Source organism: Puma concolor, chromosome A1 (genome assembly GCF_028749965.1).
Source record: "Puma concolor isolate L17-30 chromosome A1, mPumCon1.1.hap2, whole genome shotgun sequence".
NCBI classification, from domain to species: domain Eukaryota; kingdom Metazoa; phylum Chordata; class Mammalia; order Carnivora; family Felidae; genus Puma; species Puma concolor.
The window spans coordinates 61,860,318-61,879,259 of record NC_141667.1 but is presented as its reverse complement, the minus strand read 5'-3'; the positions used below and the strand labels follow the sequence as shown (position 1 = coordinate 61,879,259).

Sequence of the window (18,942 nt, the reverse complement as noted above, 5' to 3'; positions counted from 1 at the left end):
AACATGGAGGAATCTCAAATACATTATGTCAAGTGAAAGAAGCTGAACTAAAAGGCTATATATTATATCTATACAACATTCTAAAAAGGCAAAAACTATAGGAAAACAGAACAAATAAGTAAGTGCCAGAGTCTGAGGGTGGAGAAAGGACTGACTATAAGGGACACAGAAGAACTTTCTGGTGTGATGAAACTAGTCTCTATCTTGACTGTAATGGTAGTTATACAACTATATGCATGTGTCAGAACTCATAGACCTATTCACTAAAAAGGGTGATTTTACACTAGGTAAATTATACCTCAAATTTTTTAAATTCTAAGATGCAAAAGATAAAAATACAACAGAAACATTTAGTTTTCAATACCTCACAACTATGGCAACAGATTCCAAGCGAGAAGTGATAAAGGCCTTCGTGATTTCTGGTGCATAAGTGTCTAATAAGTGGGGCTCAGTTGATTTCACAAAAGGAACTGATGCTACCATCCTTTGCCACAGAGTTAATAAATAATGAACACTGTTGGGAGCAAATTCCCAATGCTACAAAGAAATAAAGCAAACGTTATTTAAAATGACATATCTTCTTAGAATTAAGAATTAATAAGACAGAATTACTAAACACAGATTTTCTAAACAAAATTACTAAACACAGACTTTAAAATTAACTTCTATTCTGATCATATAACCAATCATCATTAACATAGCAAATTTTGTAAATAAATGCAAAAAAGCATAAAGAAGAAACCAATAATCTCTCATTCTACCACCCAAGGGTGATCGCTATTAAAAGTTGGTGTGCTTCCGTCTAATCTTTCCATGAATATTTCTGAGTTCATATCATGTGGAAAATGTGGTTTTAAAGCTTCCCCCCAACTTATAAAAAGAATTTTCTAAAAAAAAAATCTTTAAAAAACGGCTTTTATTTCTTCACATAAATTTTACTATAGCTTCTCAACTCATTCTTTAGTAGATACTCAGCCTCTAAATGTTTATTATAAAATGTTACAATGAACTTTCACCTAAAACCCTGGAATAAGTATTTTTAGCAAAGCACTCTAACAAATGTTGAAAGTCCCCACCAAATCTTACCAAGAAATTGTCCTAAAAAGTATCTACTGTTTAACATCAATTATATGTTTTTATTTACCTGCAGGCTAGTAATGGTAAAGTTAGCAATCAATCTGATAACTTCAGGATATTCCTTCACCATAACTAATTCTCCCAGCTGATAATTTGTCTTTAAACGAGCCAAAAATCGGCAAAATTCATGATAATTACCTGGATCAGACAAACCCTAAATTATGAGACAAAAAGAAAGGCTTTTTAAAATACTTAAAAACAAACCAAGCTAATGACTTATCACTAAAATTCCAAGAGTATTTTATTAAGTTTTCCGGTTTTCATGGGTACATATGGTACTTTGTGTCACCTGAGTACATCATTAATGAAAGAAAACAAATGATTCCTGTTGGATTTAATGTTGGCATCAATGACTAAAATAAGGAATCCAAAGTAGAGGATCTGGAAAAAGCTTTCCTCTGTGATGACTAAATCATGTTTAGGAACCCAGTGTATTACAGAAAAAATGTGCATGTGTGCGTACATGTCTGTGTGTGTGCACGTGTATGTGTACTGTGGCTTAAACACAAGTCAGTAGAAGACTTGAAAAATATTTAAGATGAAAATTAAGAATGGGTTCTTGAAACCCTGGAAAAGAGCAATACCAACTGATGAACTTAAATGGTATTTGTGCACACACAACAGAAATTTCTTTTAATTCAATAAATATTTATTGAGTACCTATAGGCATTGAGCCCTCAAGCAACTCCTTGTCCCTAAGTAAAGTCATTCAAAACAATTATTACAACGTAGGGCAGAAAGTCTAACAGAAGTACTATAAGACACAGAGGTAACCTCAGAGAAGGAAAGGTTAAAAAGGAAGACCAAGAAAGAGGCCCCCCAGTTGTCTGTGAGAGCTCCTTGAAGATAGGACACCAGTGTTATCTTTATAAAAGTTTGAACATTTTGTTTGCATTGTAGCTGGCATGACAGAGACTTCAAAGAGTATATGTTTAATACTCAAAGAGTTTCTAAGAAATTTCATTCATATGAGCTCCAAGAAAATATAAAACAGTATCTAATTATTAAGGACAAATTACAAAAAGATACTTCATACTAATAGATCTTTTACTACATGATTGTAATTCTAAAATAATATAATACTCAAGCCAACTTTTACAGACATGAAACATGAACATGAGGAGGCTGGAAAACCAATTAAAACAATTATCTGATATTACCATATTATCTTTCACATACTAATTGATGACAGTGAGTTAAACAACTAAAAATTTTGACATACATTAGTAAAATCCCATTTATCAACAAAACATGTAAATTTCTTAATTCCGCTATCATTGAAAAAATAAAATAATAGCATAACACCTAAAATACTAAAATACTCCTGAGAATGACATACAAAATCAATTGCTCCTTAGCTAGCAAGCAAATTTTCTTTATGTACAGATACTATATGTCCTCTCAAAAGTTATTAGTAACTAAGAGACAGATAAATCTCCTTAAATCATTTAACATTTTAAAATCCATATGTTAAACCAAAGACAAAATAAAAAGCAAAACAAAACATGTTATCGAGGCAGTCAAAATCACTAATTAATAATGGCTTTGCAATTCTCTGAAATGAACATTGCAGTTAATGTATAGGAAAGGTTTTTAAATCTACAAACTCTTATTTGTCCACAAGAGGGCAAAAAGACATAATTTCAAAATTTAAAGCCACTTACTCCAATATTAACATTCAGATTTATATTAAGTCTTCAGAAGGTAGATATAACTCCGAATTAATTACTTTAGTAATTTAAGAAGTACAAGCAAGCAAAGAAATGCAGTACAATGGTGTAAAGCAGAAGCATAATAAGATATATACCTTCTATTCTTATTCACCTAAAAAAAAATGGAAAAAAATAAAAAAGGAAGAACACAGAAGTGTATCAGGAAAGCATCCATTTTTAAAAACTGTCCATTTCTACTATAAATGAGATCAAGGGAAGATGGATATGACAGTTCATGTTTCTTCCAGAATCATAATCAAATCATGAGTTTATTACACACCTTTCAGCAGAAAAACTGTATTTCTATATACTAAGTATTAATTAAATTACTTCATAAATACCTGAGGGTTTTCAAGTATCCTTTTTACTCCCTTAATTAAATTACCAAGGTACTTGGCACGTTCAGGACTGCTAAATAAGGACCTTCTTGTAGAAGCAAACTGAACTAAACATGAAAGTGCCTAAAAATAGGAACAACAAAATTCATTTCAATTTTAAAAGTAACTATGGCCACATGTAAGGAGCACGAGTCTTTACATAAAAAATATTTTTTAATTTTTGTGATACAAAAGCATTATAGAATCTAGGAACCCTGAAAGCTACACATCATCAATCACCATCACTACCCATAACCCTTTAACTCCACCACTAAAATGTCTATTTGTGTGTGTTCTCTTTTAATATATTGTCATATATGTATGCCAGAGCAACTTGGACATACTCAAAAGGCTCCCAGTTGCTTCTTATGCCCACCTCTGTTCATGAACCAATAAAACAGGTGTTCTACCAAAATGAAAATATGGTTTTGTGGTAGAGTATGTTTAAGAAATACTGTACATTCTGTACTGTGGTATCCTGTAAGTGGGGGAACTTTACTTCAGTGTAACTTGGTGTAACTTTACTTAATCCAGCATATCCCAAATTTATTTGGTGATGGTACATCTTACCCATACCATCCATTAATATCTTGAGACACAATTTGGAAAATACTGCTGGAAATATCAGATATTCTACAAAAATTCCAAAAAAATATCAATGGTCTAGTTATCTTCCAAAAGTTAATACTTTACCAGAGGACTTTACTACTTGGGTTCTTAATTCTACTACTGAAGACCATTTTAAGCCTGTTTGATCATTAAGTGAGTGGCCCAAAACTGGCAACTTTTCAGGCCAAACGGCCCTCATAAGTTTTGTTTTGGTCCACATATGTTTGTTTGTCCACTTTATAAAACAAACAAACAAAAAATAGAATTAGTGGCTAAATATTTAAATATTTCAATTAAGAGACTTTACATAATGTCTGGCTCTCCTAACAAAGGTGAGAACATGGACAAGAATCAGAGGACAGCCTTTTTAGATGTTCTCTAGTTGGCCACAGTCCTTACTGTTTTAAACAAATGAAAAACCAAAAACTCCTCAGGCAATTTTGATGTGTAGAAGGTTTGGGAACCACTAGTGTATCAAAAATATCCAGGGTGGGGCTCCTGGGTTGTTCAGTCAGTTGAGCGTACTACTCTTGTTTTCAGCTTAGGTCACGATCTCATAGTCGTGGGATCAGGCCTTGCGTTGGGCTCCATGTTGGGCATGGAGCCTACTTAAGATTCTCTCCCTTCCTCTCTCTCTCTGCCTCTCTCTCTCTCTCTCTCTCTCTCTCTCTCTCTCTCTCTCTCTCAAAACAAAACAAAACAAAAAACAAAACAATACTCAGGGTCTGGGGGCCAAAAACACCTGGGTTTGAATCTCAGCTTCATTATTTAGTTTGCTGCCCTAAAGAAATTCCTTTAAGTCAGTATGGGTCTGTTTCCTTGTCAACATTGTGAGGATAATAACACTTACCCTGCAGGGCCCCTCTGAGGATGAGGTGAGATAAGCACCTTATAGTAGGTCATGCCCAATAAATGCTAGTTACTTTCTCTTAAAGCAGTTGTTCCCCACTTAATTTTTTACGCACCAGTAGCTTGTTTGTTTTATTCCAAAACATAATTATACATGAAACCATGGTTTTTAAACAACTAAAAACAAAACTATTCTGGTTAAAAGACAGAAGCCTGAAACTCTGTGGCACCATCTGGAAACATGAGTGTCCTGTGGAACCCAGTTTAAAAACCACAATCTTTAAACTCTAGATGGGAGAGCAGACATGTTTAAAAAAAAAAAAAAAAGAGGCAGAGTATTTTTGTAAGTCTATTCCTCCCTTCTAGGCAATAACAGATTTAAACAAATACACCACTGATTTGTACTTTAAGTCTGTAGTATCTTTATTCATGAAATGGCAATTTCAGAATCCCCCAACTTTACATCTATAAGCTTAGATATTAAACTGACAACTTTTTCCTTTTTTTTTTTTTTTTTTCAGTCTTGCCTGGTCTCTGTTGTAGATTCCACAAAGACAGGTTCACAGTCTCAAAGTTACTCTATAACCAAAGAGTTTTAAGATTTTTAAAGTACATGATAGAATTTAATTCAAAAAATAAATGAACTGGAATGATGGACACAAAATCACATGAGCAGATCCCCTTTGTTTCTCACTCAGAGATAACTGATGGGGGCTGCCTGGCAAGCCTAGGGCATGGACGGTTGAAGAAGAGTTAGAGACAGGGGAGGAATAGGGAAGGTAACAGATGGTATGGCCAACGACTGGACTGAGGCCCAGAAGAAGGGACGGGGACTGGGTAGAAAGTAAGGTACACTTAGAGGCTGACAGGTTTTCTTGGCTCTGGGCAGGAGCTAAATCAAGAGTCAGAGGTTCTGGGTTCACCCATCAAATGGAATGCACTGGTGACTTACACAGAATTAGACAAACAGCTTAAGTAATATAAATCCCAGGAGACATAAGAATTTCTTGAGAGGTAAACCCAATCAAGAATGTAAATTTTTACAACAAATATATACTACCATTCGATAAAGATCATAGATACTTTTTAATGAAATAATGAGTGAGTTTTACTTACTAATTGAGATAGTAGTGGTGGAAGTGAATGATACAAATTGAAGAAAAGATCCAATGTTTCTGGTTCCAGGAAAACTGAAAAAAAATTATTTTCTTATAGCATTACTTCAATTCTTAACGTAATCAGTAAGCCTTTGTCACACAAATGAGAACTCCAAGACCTCTGCATGTGGCCACTCTTTCCAGTTAGGCTTAATACCTTTTTAATTCCTTTTAATTCCTAGCTATTTTCCTTTGAAAGATGACATAATACAGAGATAGAAACCAATTAGCTAAAATGCTGCTTATTTTTATGAAGCATCTACAGTTCTTACTGGGAGAATCTTCTCACTATTTTCATTTGTATTAAAGTAATATAAATGTTTAAAAATGCAAACAGTATCAAAAAGAATATTAAAAAGTGTATAATAAAAAACAGCTATACCTCACCCCATTCCAAGTACCTTTCAACTCTTATCTACACTTACATACATATTTCCAAATAACATGCTATATGAATATTTATTTGTTTTACTTAAACTATCAAATAAATTTCTGTTACAACTGATGAGGCTTTAGCCCATACCACAATCTGTACTCTCTCAACAACCATCCAGTATTATTAACTATTTGGGATTAAATCAATTCTAAGTGTTTACATTTATTATGGCTATATAATGTTAGCAACTGAGCCAAGGAGTACCCTATAATTATATTTCTAACACTCTCTGGATTTAATCATAGCATCTTTTCTGCGATTAGTTGTAGATCTGTCACTAATTCCTTCCAAATGCTCAACCGATTTGTAAAATGTTCTTTATGCTATTTTCCACATGATCAATACCATCAAATAACCTATAATTTCCATTCCCACCCCTACCCTACCTCCTAAAGCCTTCAACTTGGGACTGGTTGTTTCTAAATTTGTTAAACAATTATCTTCTTTTTATGTCTGTTCATTGTCATCTTGTGTTAAAGCTCCTTTTTCACAAACCCCTTACCTTCCACATTCTTGGTTTGTATATCAAGTAACTTTCAGAGAGCATATACATAAGGGATAAATTCCAGGAGGATGTGCATGTCTGAAAATGTCTTAGTTCTACATTTCAGTCTAGTTTGAAAATTATTTCCCTTCAGAAGTCTGGGGAGATTACTCCATTGTCTTCTAGCTTCCAGTGCTAATAGTGAGTCTATTATCATTCTTAACCCCAATCCTTTGTAAGTAACTTATTTTTCATCTCTGTTAGATTTTAGGATCTTTTTATCATCATTATTCCCATATGATTATAATTGTGAAGTTTAGCATTTATTTTTTTCATTCATGATGATAGGTACTTGATGGGACCTGTCAATCTGAAAATTTATGTCTCAGTGCTGAGAACTTTTTTTGATATTATCTGTTTGCAAATTTTCTTCTGAGTTTTTTCCCCCCTATCCTCTTTCTTAAACTCCTAACAGATGCCAGATCTCCTAGTTTCATGCTCTAATATTCTTGTATTTTTCTTTTCTCGTATCAAATCTCTGTTTTCTTTTTTGCTCTACTTTCTGCGATATTTCCTTAACTTTACCTTCCAACTCTTTTACTAAATGTTTTATTTTGGCAGCTGTCTTTTATACTTGGGACATTTTCTGAACTTGCCTTTTTAAAACAATATCCTATTTTTGTTTCAGGGATGTGTTCCCTTTTCTTATCTCCCTGGGGATATTAACTATACTTTTCTGAAGTTCACTCTTACTCTTTACTTTGTTTCTACTAAACTCTCCTTTTGAAAAAAATAACAAAAACTTTTTGGGGTAATTATAGATGCATCTGCATTTGCAAGAAACAATACAGAGAGACTCCATGAGCACTTTATTCAGCTTCCTCCAAAGGCAAGTTCTTGCAAAACTACAGTACAGTATTACAACCAGGAAATCACATTGATACAATTCATCAATCTTATTCATATTTCCCATTTTTACATGTACTCATGTATGTATGTATGGGTGTGTGTGTGTGTGTGTGTGTGTGTGTGTGTGTGTAGTCTGTGCAATTTTATTACATTTGTTAGTTCATGTATTCACCATGATACCAAGGATACCAGGTCTCTTTTAAGTGTTTGTTTTGATTAAAACAGTTCAAAACAGAACTTCCATATTAGAAGTTTTCACGAAATCTGTAGTGTTTCTCTACTGTATCTAAATCCCTGAATATCCAGTTTAATTTCTCAAGGAAAAAAGGTCTGCTCTTGGGAAATAAGAGGGAAGTGCACACGGGAAGAAAAAGGAAAAGGTGGTCACCTCATTGCACAGGTGGTAGAGGAGATCCTGGGGACTTTGTGCAGAATACAGACTTTTTACCAAGCCCTTTCAGCCCTGTTCTTCACTTCTGACTTCAGGAATACCCTAGTGCAATCATCTTTCTACAATGTGTGAGGGCAGATCACCTTGCTTTTTCTTGGTATCCTTCTCTGTAAGAGAGGAAGTTGCAATTCTGCTCTGCTAAGTCAGTTACTCTAATTTCATTCTCTTCCTAACACTGAAAACTATGTTTTCTCTTGCCGAGTGTTATAGCCTTTCCCACTTTATCTGAACATTTCAAAACAGAACTCTTCATTTTCCTTCCCAAACCTGTTTCCCCCTAACTCTAGGACTATCTTTCCTATTTTTCAATATCAAAATATGGAAATTCCTTTAATATGAATTAGGGAAAACATTTCACTGCTGGGTATCAGCAGCTGTCTTGTGTTACAAATCTTTCTGAATTTTTTGATCGTCTAACAAAAACTAGAGATAACTGCACATGTGGCAACTCTACTTCTTAATTCTGTGCCTTTTACTCTGCCATGCCTCACACTAAACTTTCTTCTTACTTGTTCTCCAGGTTGTTGGAATCTGCACTGTGCAAAGATCATCGGCAGATTCGTCTGCTGAACTGCCAATGAAGTCAAAGTTAAGGCAGTTGAGGACCAGTTTCAAGACCTGCATTACTAGATTTTGTTGACCTTGATCCTGAAGATTTAAAGGTTTGGCCAACACCTGAAAAAAGTTGAAAGTCAAGTAAAACATTAGGAAACATGTCAATAAACAAATTCTCAGTTCACTAATGTAAGTAACTCTTCAATGCCAAATTAGAATTAGGAAAAAAAGTTTGCAAAGATATGTTGTTGTATATAGTAGAAAAAGTTGTAAAATCACTATCAACAAAAATCTACAATAGACTATTTTCAGGTTTTATTTTCTCAAATGAGAATAAGACTTTTTACACTTAACTGCAAACTGTAGGTCATCTTCTAAAGTTATAAAAAGTAACTCGAGGACAAATACTTTACACAGCACAAATGTATAAATCTATGGGATTTATTAGCTCAAAGGTTGCTTAGAACAGCTGAAAATATACTATTCTTCAAGTGGGGGAACTTCACATATAAATGATCCACATTCAGCTAACAAAGGTTGTCAAGCTGTCTGAATGAAAGACACTCAACAAACTTCTGGAGAATAATCCTGACCATACCCCACTTCCTGAACCCCCAACCCCAAATATCCATTCTGACACAACCAAATAGATATATCTACTAAAGACACACTGTGAAATATTTGTGGAGGAAATGATATGAAGGTTAGGATTCTGCTTAAAGAATAACACACAAAAAAGGAAAGTTGTTAGAAAAGTACAGAGATGAAACAAGACTAGTCATGAGTTGTTACTGCTTAATTGGTTGATTGGTCCAAGGGAGTTCATAATACTCTTCCACTTTCTTTTGTATATGTTAAAATTTTCCATACAAAAAGAAAAATTTTGAAATAATAGAAGGTCGGGGAGCCTGGATGGCTCAGTGGGTTGAGACTTCAGCTCAGGTCATGATCTCATGGTTTGTGACTTCGAGCCCCACATTAGCTTGAGCTGTCAGTACACAGTCCCTTCAGCTCCTCTGTCCCCCTTGTTCTCTGCCCCTCCCCCACTCATGCTTTCTCTCTCAAAAATAAATAAACATTTTTAAAAATTTAATTGAAAAAATAATAAAGGGTCTTTCCGTCCGGCTAACTCCAGAAGTTATCATGTTACTATACCACAGAACTGAAATAATTAGCAACTGCTGCTAACTGGAACATACTTTGGGAAATGCTATACAACACCAATTAAAAAGCTTGAATAGCATGGTGGAATCCCTATATTATAAGCAAACACAATGTAATTATGAATTGTACTATCCCTAATGCTCGAACAGAGCACCAAGTAGCAAATGGAAAAAATATTATTTCCCAAAGAAATTATTAAAGTTAACTGTCTTGGCTCACCTATGAATAAATATCAATAGTTGATGAATTAGGAAAACTTACTCTCATTTCATTGTTCATCTGCATCCCATTAAAATACAAGCAACTAAAATAAACTAAGTCTCAATCAGCTTCTGCAATAAATACTCTATTAGTAGGAAGGCAAAGAAACTACTACCTAAAGATGGGTTACTAAATTCCCTTTGGATTTTGTTTTATTATATCCCTATTAAATAAAAGTGAATTTTTTGGAAACCTCTTACAGATCTGTAGAAATCTACTATACTGAAATTAAGATTGTTCACAGCAACTCTTCCAAAGACAGAATGGGGGTTGGGGAAGAGGGATTCATTTGAAATTCTTTTGGAACTTAAATCTCCTAAATACCCTAAGTAGGATATTGAATTATTGAATAACTTACCTCTTTTAAAAGAGAGCATGCTAGCACTAAAATGTCTTTGAGAGAAGTGTCACGAAATGAGGTAGCTATTTTTCTGTGTTTTGCTGAAGGTCTAGAATAATCAACCTAAAAAGATCAAGATGATTTAATCAGACTTACCAAACAGGAAAGCAAAACTTTACAAGAAAAGGAATGGAAATAATGATTAAAGAAGCATACAGAGTTAAAAGAGCTTTTAAGAACCTACTGAGATAAGTGCCTTGCCTAACGTTACTCAAAAAGTTCATGGCAGACCCACAGTTAGAACCCAAGTTTCTGGACTGTTTCAATTCCGTGCTCTTTCTACAAACCCTACCAATCCCCAAATTAAAAACCAGAACTGACCATACTTTCAGAGGCAATATGAACACAGATTATTAAAAAATAGGTAGTGGGGCATCTGGGTGGCTCAGTCAGTTGAATGTCCAACTTCAGCTCAGGTCATGATCTCGTAGTTCATGGGTTCGAGCCCCTTGTCTGGGTCTGTGCTGACAGCTCAGAGTTTGGAGTCTGCTTCGGATTCTGTGTCTCCCTCTCTCTCTGCCCCTTCCCCACTCACGCTCGGTCTTGTCTCTCTCTCAAAAATAAAACATAAAAATTTTTTTAAATAACAGATACTATGACTATCAACTCCTGAACCATGTACCATTTCACAAGAGGCGAGTAACAACTTCCCTATTCCTCAGATTCCATATGTAAAATGACAAATCTCTAAAATAATCTTCAAATTCTAACTTTCTGTGATTCAGTTAACAATCATAGAAAAATTCTTCATACAAAAATAGTATTCCTCTTATACACTAGAAATGTCATTGGTTCATATATCCTTGGTGTTTTATAAAGAAACCAAGGCAGGGGTGCCTGGGTGGCTCAGTTAAGCATCTGACTTCCACTCTGGTCATGATCTCATGGTTTGTGAGTTAGACCCCACATTGGGCTCTGTGCTGACAACTCAGAGCCTGGAGCCTGCTTCCGATTCTGTATCTCCCTCTCTCTCTGCCCCTGCCCCACTCATACTCTGTCTCTCCTTAAAAATTAAACATTAAAAAAAAGTTAATAAAAAATAAATATATGGTCAAAACTATACTATTTAATGCCATTAAATCTTCCATTTATCAAGAGCAAACAGCAAACAAAGTTGAAGTCTGATACCCACGTGATCATTAACACCATGGGCTACAGTCACTATAGCATTCTTTTTGCTATGTGATAGAAGAAAATAAACCATTTTCTTTTACTAATGCTTATAGATTTAAAAAAAAGCAGTGATCTCAAAACTGATAATTATCTGATACTTGCTAAGCTCCATCATACAATTTAGGCTATACTTAAATGCCACATTTACTTACAGAAACATGAAATGTAACAGAAGTACAAAATGATTCCAGAAAATAGCTACTGGAATCTGTAGTCAATATGCAAGGTTCAAATTAGCATTTCCAGCATTATTCCCCACTTTTCAACCAAATTTCAATCAGTTTGTCTCTCCTAAAATATTTCCCTCAATATAAAAAACCCTTTCGTTAATACAAATTAATAGTAGCATACAGTATTGTAATTTGTGAAGTCCTCTTCACATATTATTTCACTTAATTCTCAAAGTAACCTGTGAAATATGTATTATCCTCTGTATACACATGAAAATTAAAGTTTATAGGCACATTGTCTTAGACCAACCTCTCATTACCACCGTATCTGTAACAGGAACAGAACGACCTTGGGTTTATAGAGCACTTGTATTTACCAGGCCGTAGAGCGAGAAGTTTATCTAATCTTAACAAGATCCATGGAAGGTGTCATTCTCACTTTCCAGATAGTGATATATATATGTAAGCTCAAAGATGTTCAGAAATTTGTCCAAAGTAGTAAGCAACAGAGCTAAAACACAAATCCAGTCTTATTTCAATTATCTTCAAGGCCTATAAGCTTATTTTATTTGAGTTAATCATGTAGATATCCATTTTTTTGAGAAGAGGGATTGTACATCTATTTTCTACCATCTACGCCTCTACAATGTAGGCAAAGGATATTTTACTTCTTGTTGAATAACCTCCAGGAACAGTAGGAACAGTAGACTGGCTTCTAAAAACACAAGACAGTATATAATCCTCTTTTAGGAAACCTCAAGTTTAGATGTTTTTCTTTAAAAATTCCATCTTGTTATTAACACTATGAATTTACCTGGCTCACATTTAACAATGATAACATTGACTTAATTCATGCATTGCAGATCTCCCTGCTGCCTAATTCAGAAGTACTGTACCTACCAAATGCTCGCTGAAATGATAAATGCCATAAAATTAGGCTAAGTAAAATGTGTCCACAAAAGCCATATACTTTCCACAATACAAAGCCCAAATCACACTTCAGACCTTGAAGCTTTTTTCAAAAGGCACTTGGTTCTATACAAGATAAGCTTGGAACATCCTGTGTCAGAAAGTAAGAAAATATTCAAAAATGGTGAGTAAATGTCATTAGACATAGAAGCTAGCTTGAAAGGGTTCCTCCTGGCCAAATCTGGCAAAATTTGAGCATCAAACTATAATGTTAGTAACAAATTATAACCTATTACATAAAATAGGAAAACAAGAATCCATACTGATATAAATAAGTGAATAAATTAAAAGTCTGGTGAGGAATGGGTATTTTCAGAGTCTTAAAATACTTATTATTTGCAAAGAACAAAAATAAACCTACAATTGGAAAAGCCTAGTAGAAACCATCTTAATCAAGTAACCAAAGTAAACATCATTAGTAATGTAACAAATCAAATCATGTGCTTCCTGACTGGAGGCAATGAGAAGATCACACACTATCATTTCTGTGATATTCCTGACCAATGCGCATAATCTGAATCTAATAATAAAGAAACATCAGGCAATCCCAAATTGAGGGACATTTCACAAAACAACTGGTCTGTAATTTTCACAAGTGTCAAGGTCATGAAAGTGAGGGAAAAAGTGAGGAATTTTTCCAGACTGATGAGGAACATGTCAAACAAATAAGGCGCACGATCCCAAACTGGTTCCTTTCTTGGACAAATGGTGAAACTCAAATAGAATACGAGGATGATAGTAATAGGCCAGTGTTAGCTTTCTGATTTTCATGGTCTTATTATAATTACATAGGAGAATGTCCTTGTATTTAGGAAATACACTCAAGTATTCAGGGATCACGTTGGAAACTTAGTATCAAATGGCTGAGAAAAATTTTCTATGTATTATACTCACAATTCTTCCGTAAGTTTGAGATAATTAAAAAAAAAAAACAAAACTTGGTTGCTCTTTGAATCACACTTTTATTAGAATTCTATATCACCCGGACTTGTCTCAGTAATCATCTAAACACCGTAAACCCTTACTACGAGAGCAGTCTGTAGCCCTATCATGCTATGAAGTAGGAAATGAAAAAAAAAAAATTCTGGTTTTAAGATTAGCAAAAAGCTGATGGTTGTGTAAGCTACATGATGCGTACATGGGGTTGCTGTACTATTCTCTACATTCTTATGAGATAAAATATTCATACTAAAATTATTTTTAAACGTATTTTTAAAAAAGAAAGCTACAGTTCTTTAGACATATTTATAGAGCCTAATAGGATTAGCCAAAGTCCTTGTCATAACATCCCTGTTAACACAATAACTCGTTCCAGGTACTATTGTTATCTGCCCTGGAGATACATACATAGCTACTGGCATACACCCGTTAAGGCCAGAAATCTTTACATACACTAGGGCAGAGGAGTCAAGGAGTTAAGTTCTGTGATAAACAAAGAGAGCACTTTAAATTTAAGATATCCATCCAGTAAAGCTAGAAACACTTTCTAATTCTGGACTGAAGTTGAAAATAGTTATTTTGGGTGATTTTTTTTTATGCACAGGAACCATACGAACACTCCAAAGAGAGTTGGCAAGTGGTCCTGGATATGTAAGCTTTTCCTATTTATACACATACGCACACTCACACACACATGCATATACACAAACACAGACTGTTCAACATGACAACAGTTTTAAAATATAAATACTACCTTCATTCCCCCTTATTTTGACATTATCCCACAAAGAACCCAACTTCTGCTTTTGTTCTGTTTAGAACTAAGTACAAAAGTGAACAGAAACAGGTGACGATGTACTCAGCTGCTGAGCTCATAAAGGCACCATTGGGGGGAGGCATAGCTTCCACAAACTCTCCTTGGTACAGGGTGAAAATCCATGCTAGCGAGTGGCAAAGTGCCAAGAGGCCTATTCTTTGAGGAGTCCTGCTGTGTACTCATTGTCAAGAATCAATTCACCAAACTATCTTTTATTTGTAAGCAAATAAGGGCCTGTTTCTCTTTATACAATTTATTTCTTATGGTTAGTATATTATTATATACAGAGGCTACAAGGACAATTCACCAACTGCCATGGAGCAAGGACCGTGTCTAATTCCCTTTTCTTTGCAGTACTTTACACTATGGCTGTTACTTTCAATAACAATAAAAATGTTCCAATACCCAATTATCCCACCAACAAAATAAATAAAAGAAAGACCATTATTCAGAGTTTTATGCCACACAAACATTTTATATGAAAGCACCAGCATTACTTAGCAAATTTCATGTCACTATTAGATGGAAGGCTTACCAGGTTCATTTCCTGAGTCAGCTCTGAAAGGATAATTACTCCTATTATGCAGTGCTCCACAGTACCCTATGGAGAAAAATAACCAAGTGTACCCTAAGTAACTGTAAACAAATAATTAAACACTGAAATATCACATTTTCTTAATATTATATCTATTGAAATATGTAGAAAAACTGCTATGAGGTTCACAAAAATAATTTCAGGTTCATTTTTTCAAGGATAAATTTAGGTATACAGAGTTGATTAAGGAAGAATGTTCACCCACCTTAGAACTGTACAATACTCAACAAAATGTTTTCAGCACCTAGGACTTATATTAAACTAAACCTTAAAATACAAGACTTTAGCTTAATACTTTCCATAAGACTGTGAATGAGCATGAACAAAAAATGTTTTTTAGTTCTATAAATTTGCTTAAAGGCTACTGAGATAGCTGCACTCAATATATAATTAATAAATAGCTTAGAAATTAATTTAAATCCCTTAATCTAATATCAGATAAGATCACTTAGGCCCTTTTCATATTATTTAACAGTGCATGTATATGCATTTATTATGATATCTATAATGAAGGCATCTAAAGTGCCCAACGCACTGGGGTAAATACATGACTATCAATATGGAATACAGTTTCATGGCCTCTATAAAGGTTTTAATTTAATCAGCTTCCGTTTTAAGCTCAAAAACTTCCTTCAAATCAAAATTCAGATTCTACATGCACCATTACTAACAAATCACCTTATTGTAAAATCACACGAGAAGCATAAACGTAAAAAGTGTAACATCTAATTATAGGGTAATCATAAAAAAGCATTACCACAGATGACAAATTTTTCAAGTCTTAGTTTTATAGTTGGCCATTCCTTCTACCTATTATCTCAGGATAAAAAAACAAAAGAAACATCCCATAATTGTTGCATTTTAATTCTTTACGGTCCTTCACGACAATCTGCACCTTTTGAACTGAATCACAGATTTCCTGTTAGTGAATCATCCATCTTCTGTGTACACCAGGTCAACGCTCCTCAAAGTGCTGTTCCCTGACCACCAGCTGGTCGTCTGCAAATTCCATTCTAATCCGAGAATGGCTAGGTACTGGTTCATGACCAGATAAAAGAGTTTGCACAAGAATATAAAACAGCTAAGTACCTAATAAGTACACTGCTTAGTTTAGTTGGCATATTTTTCATAGCAAGTCTTTCTCAGTGAAGGAGGTATCATGTTGATTTACATTCTGCTCCTTATCTTGTGAATCAGCAGTGTGAACAGACTGCCACAGAGGACAGTAGGCTCTCCTGGGTATGTATATAGAAAGGAAGGCCATAAATGTTTGCAATGTGGCAGCAATAAGGCTGCAATAACAGAAAGAAGATGTACAAAACTTGAGGCCATTAAAGATTTAGCAAATTTAAAATAACTTTTAGTACAAAATTCACAGAAGCTGTTAATACCCAAAGGAACCATGTGGCACTATATTTGAATACTTAAACATTAAAGTCAATTGCCTTTCTCATGACTCAAGGTTAGATTAAGTCCTACCCAGAAAGCAAGTGCTTTTTTTTTTGTGTGTGTGATACTTTAATAAACTTGGAAGACAAAACATTTTGCTTCTTCTGGTTTTCCAAAATTGACAAAAGCACACTAAAGCTCAACTTAAGTTCAAGTTACCAGCCACTGGAAAGAGGGTTCGAGAAATGTTAGCCAACAAGAATGACTTCATTCTATTCAGTTTTCAGCCTTAATTTTTATACATATAAAAAAAAATAAAACAATAACTCAGAAGTCTTTTCTTCTCTATGTCAATGATTCTTGATAGCTGTGTGTGATCTTAGTAAATGACAAGAGAGAGCTGCTATTTTGTTAGCCAAAATTACGAGCACAACTCAACACTGAGAAACTCATTTGTCCCTGAATAAACTATCTCTCTGCCCCAGGGCTGCTCTCCGCAGGGCTAAAAGTACATTTATTTCTCTGAAGGTTTAGATGATCAAATATTTGCTAACCAGGGTTTTTAAACAATACGAATAAAAGAGAAGCAGCAGAGTCTAGTGTTTCATATTCTGAGGTTTCTAGAATTGCACTATATGGTAGAGTTACAGCTTACGCAGGGATATACTGCGTAAGAAGTAAAATCTCAGAAAGCCCAAATTGCCCCTAATTGCCAATAAACCAATACTGAACCATCTCTCAATCCAAACCGCCAGTTTTTCCTCAAGAACTGTAACAGATCACCGCTTCTGCAGCAGAGCAGCAGCTAAAGTACATTTCTCGCAATTAGGGATACCGTTTGGATGAAAAAATACGTATCTTTAAATATCTGAATCATCCTGAGCAAGGCAGGACGGTCATCCTAAGAGGTATGCGGAGACTGGAAAGAGCAGATTTGTATTTCCCCTATCACACCTCAGGACATGTGATACTCTGTGGAAAGGCAAGTGGAATCACCAGCACAATTTAGATTAGTGTCCTCTGGCTTATTTTTATTTTATTTTTTGCAGTCCAAGTATCTGAATTCGCATAAGTTAAATGTGCCTATAAGTTGAATCATTTAAGCTAAAAATATTCTTGAGAAACTAATATAGCCAATGTGGTATGATGTAAACGTTAAATATATCTCTTAAGTCAGAAAACTTGTTAAAGCGCTAGCTCTATGCTTTACTAGGTCACTGTGCAACCTTATGCAATTTACTTAACTTTCCTAAGCTTCAGTTTTCTCACTGCAAATGAAACCCACTTCACAGAGATGTAATGAGCATTACATCATGTAATACATAAAAAATATTATGTTTCATGTATATATAGCACACAGACTAGCATGTTAGAAATGACACAACATGTCTTTTTGAAATTTTCTAACTTTTGTGTATTTTCTAATTTTCTGATGGTTTCTAGTATAATTTGCATTCTTCTGGTTTGGAAATGTTATAATGGCATGATCCTCATTTACTGGCAATAAAAAAATAAAGGGCCCAGAGGATAAGCAATAAATCATAATTAATATGGTACTGGTAGCCACAGAACAAACCATACAGCTTTAAGAAAAGAAGTTTTCTAAACCAAAAAAGCAACTTGCAATGTTCTAATAATGTAATTAGGCTTTCTTACCTGAAGGAACTTCTTCACATCAGCAATAATTTCTCTGAAGACAAACTGGTCTTTCTGAACCTCAAACCATCCCAATTTGGTGATTTTAGCAATGACTTGAATTAGAGCTTGGATAACAAAGGGCACCAGCTTGGGTTGTGATGCCACATAATTAAGAATGTAGTTTCCTGTAAGAAAATATTCTGTGATCGTTTGGACTTCTCAGTAACATAATATGAATCATGTGAAGAAAAACAGCTGGTTTTTGACAAAAAGCCAATCCCTTTCTCCAAGATACATTCTTATTTATACACTTATTTCTGCTATAATGCTGACAGTGAAAAAAGGATAGTTGCTCCAATTCGGTTTACGTATTAGGGGATAATTTGAGTATAATGAGAATGCCACTTTTGTTTTTACATGCTTTCAGGTAGAAAAAACTGCCAGGTGAATATGAAAACGGCAACCAGGCCTAATGAAGCAAACCACACGAACTGCACACTTCAAACATCTAGTAGCTAGGTCAGCTCACCTCATGTGTTATCAGCCTCATGCATCCTTCTCTGCTTTGATACTTTTCCATCTTATTTCAGATCACCTTCCTTCCCTACTTCATTATTGCTCACAACCCTTCTGAAGTCCATATCCACAAACAAGATTCAGGTCTTCAAGATAAAATGCTTGTTTATGATATTATTTAAGTATTTCTCAACCATTTAACATGTGTAAAACTCTACTACCCTTTTATTAGATT

General features: G+C 34.5%; 1 protein-coding gene across 3 annotated transcripts in view; it reads right to left on the bottom strand.

The window, feature by feature from the left end:
• The window catches only part of RANBP17 (RAN binding protein 17), a 340,310-nt gene that overhangs the window by 300,910 nt on the left and 20,458 nt on the right, over window positions 1-18,942 (bottom strand). For 2 of the 3 annotated variants that reach the window (XM_086714573.1, XM_025923706.2), the window contains exons 4-11: window positions 18,210-18,376; window positions 15,105-15,170; window positions 10,460-10,564; window positions 8,631-8,796; window positions 5,801-5,874; window positions 3,191-3,310; window positions 1,145-1,291; window positions 365-537 (exon numbers count right to left, since the gene is read on the bottom strand). In XM_086714573.1, coding sequence (XP_086570699.1) covers window positions 365-537; window positions 1,145-1,291; window positions 3,191-3,310; window positions 5,801-5,874; window positions 8,631-8,796; window positions 10,460-10,564; window positions 15,105-15,170; window positions 18,210-18,376 — 1,018 coding nt within the window. The remainder of the gene's footprint in view (window positions 1-364; window positions 538-1,144; window positions 1,292-3,190; window positions 3,311-5,800; window positions 5,875-8,630; window positions 8,797-10,459; window positions 10,565-15,104; window positions 15,171-18,209; window positions 18,377-18,942) is intronic. The other variant, XM_086714706.1, reaches the window with a different exon arrangement.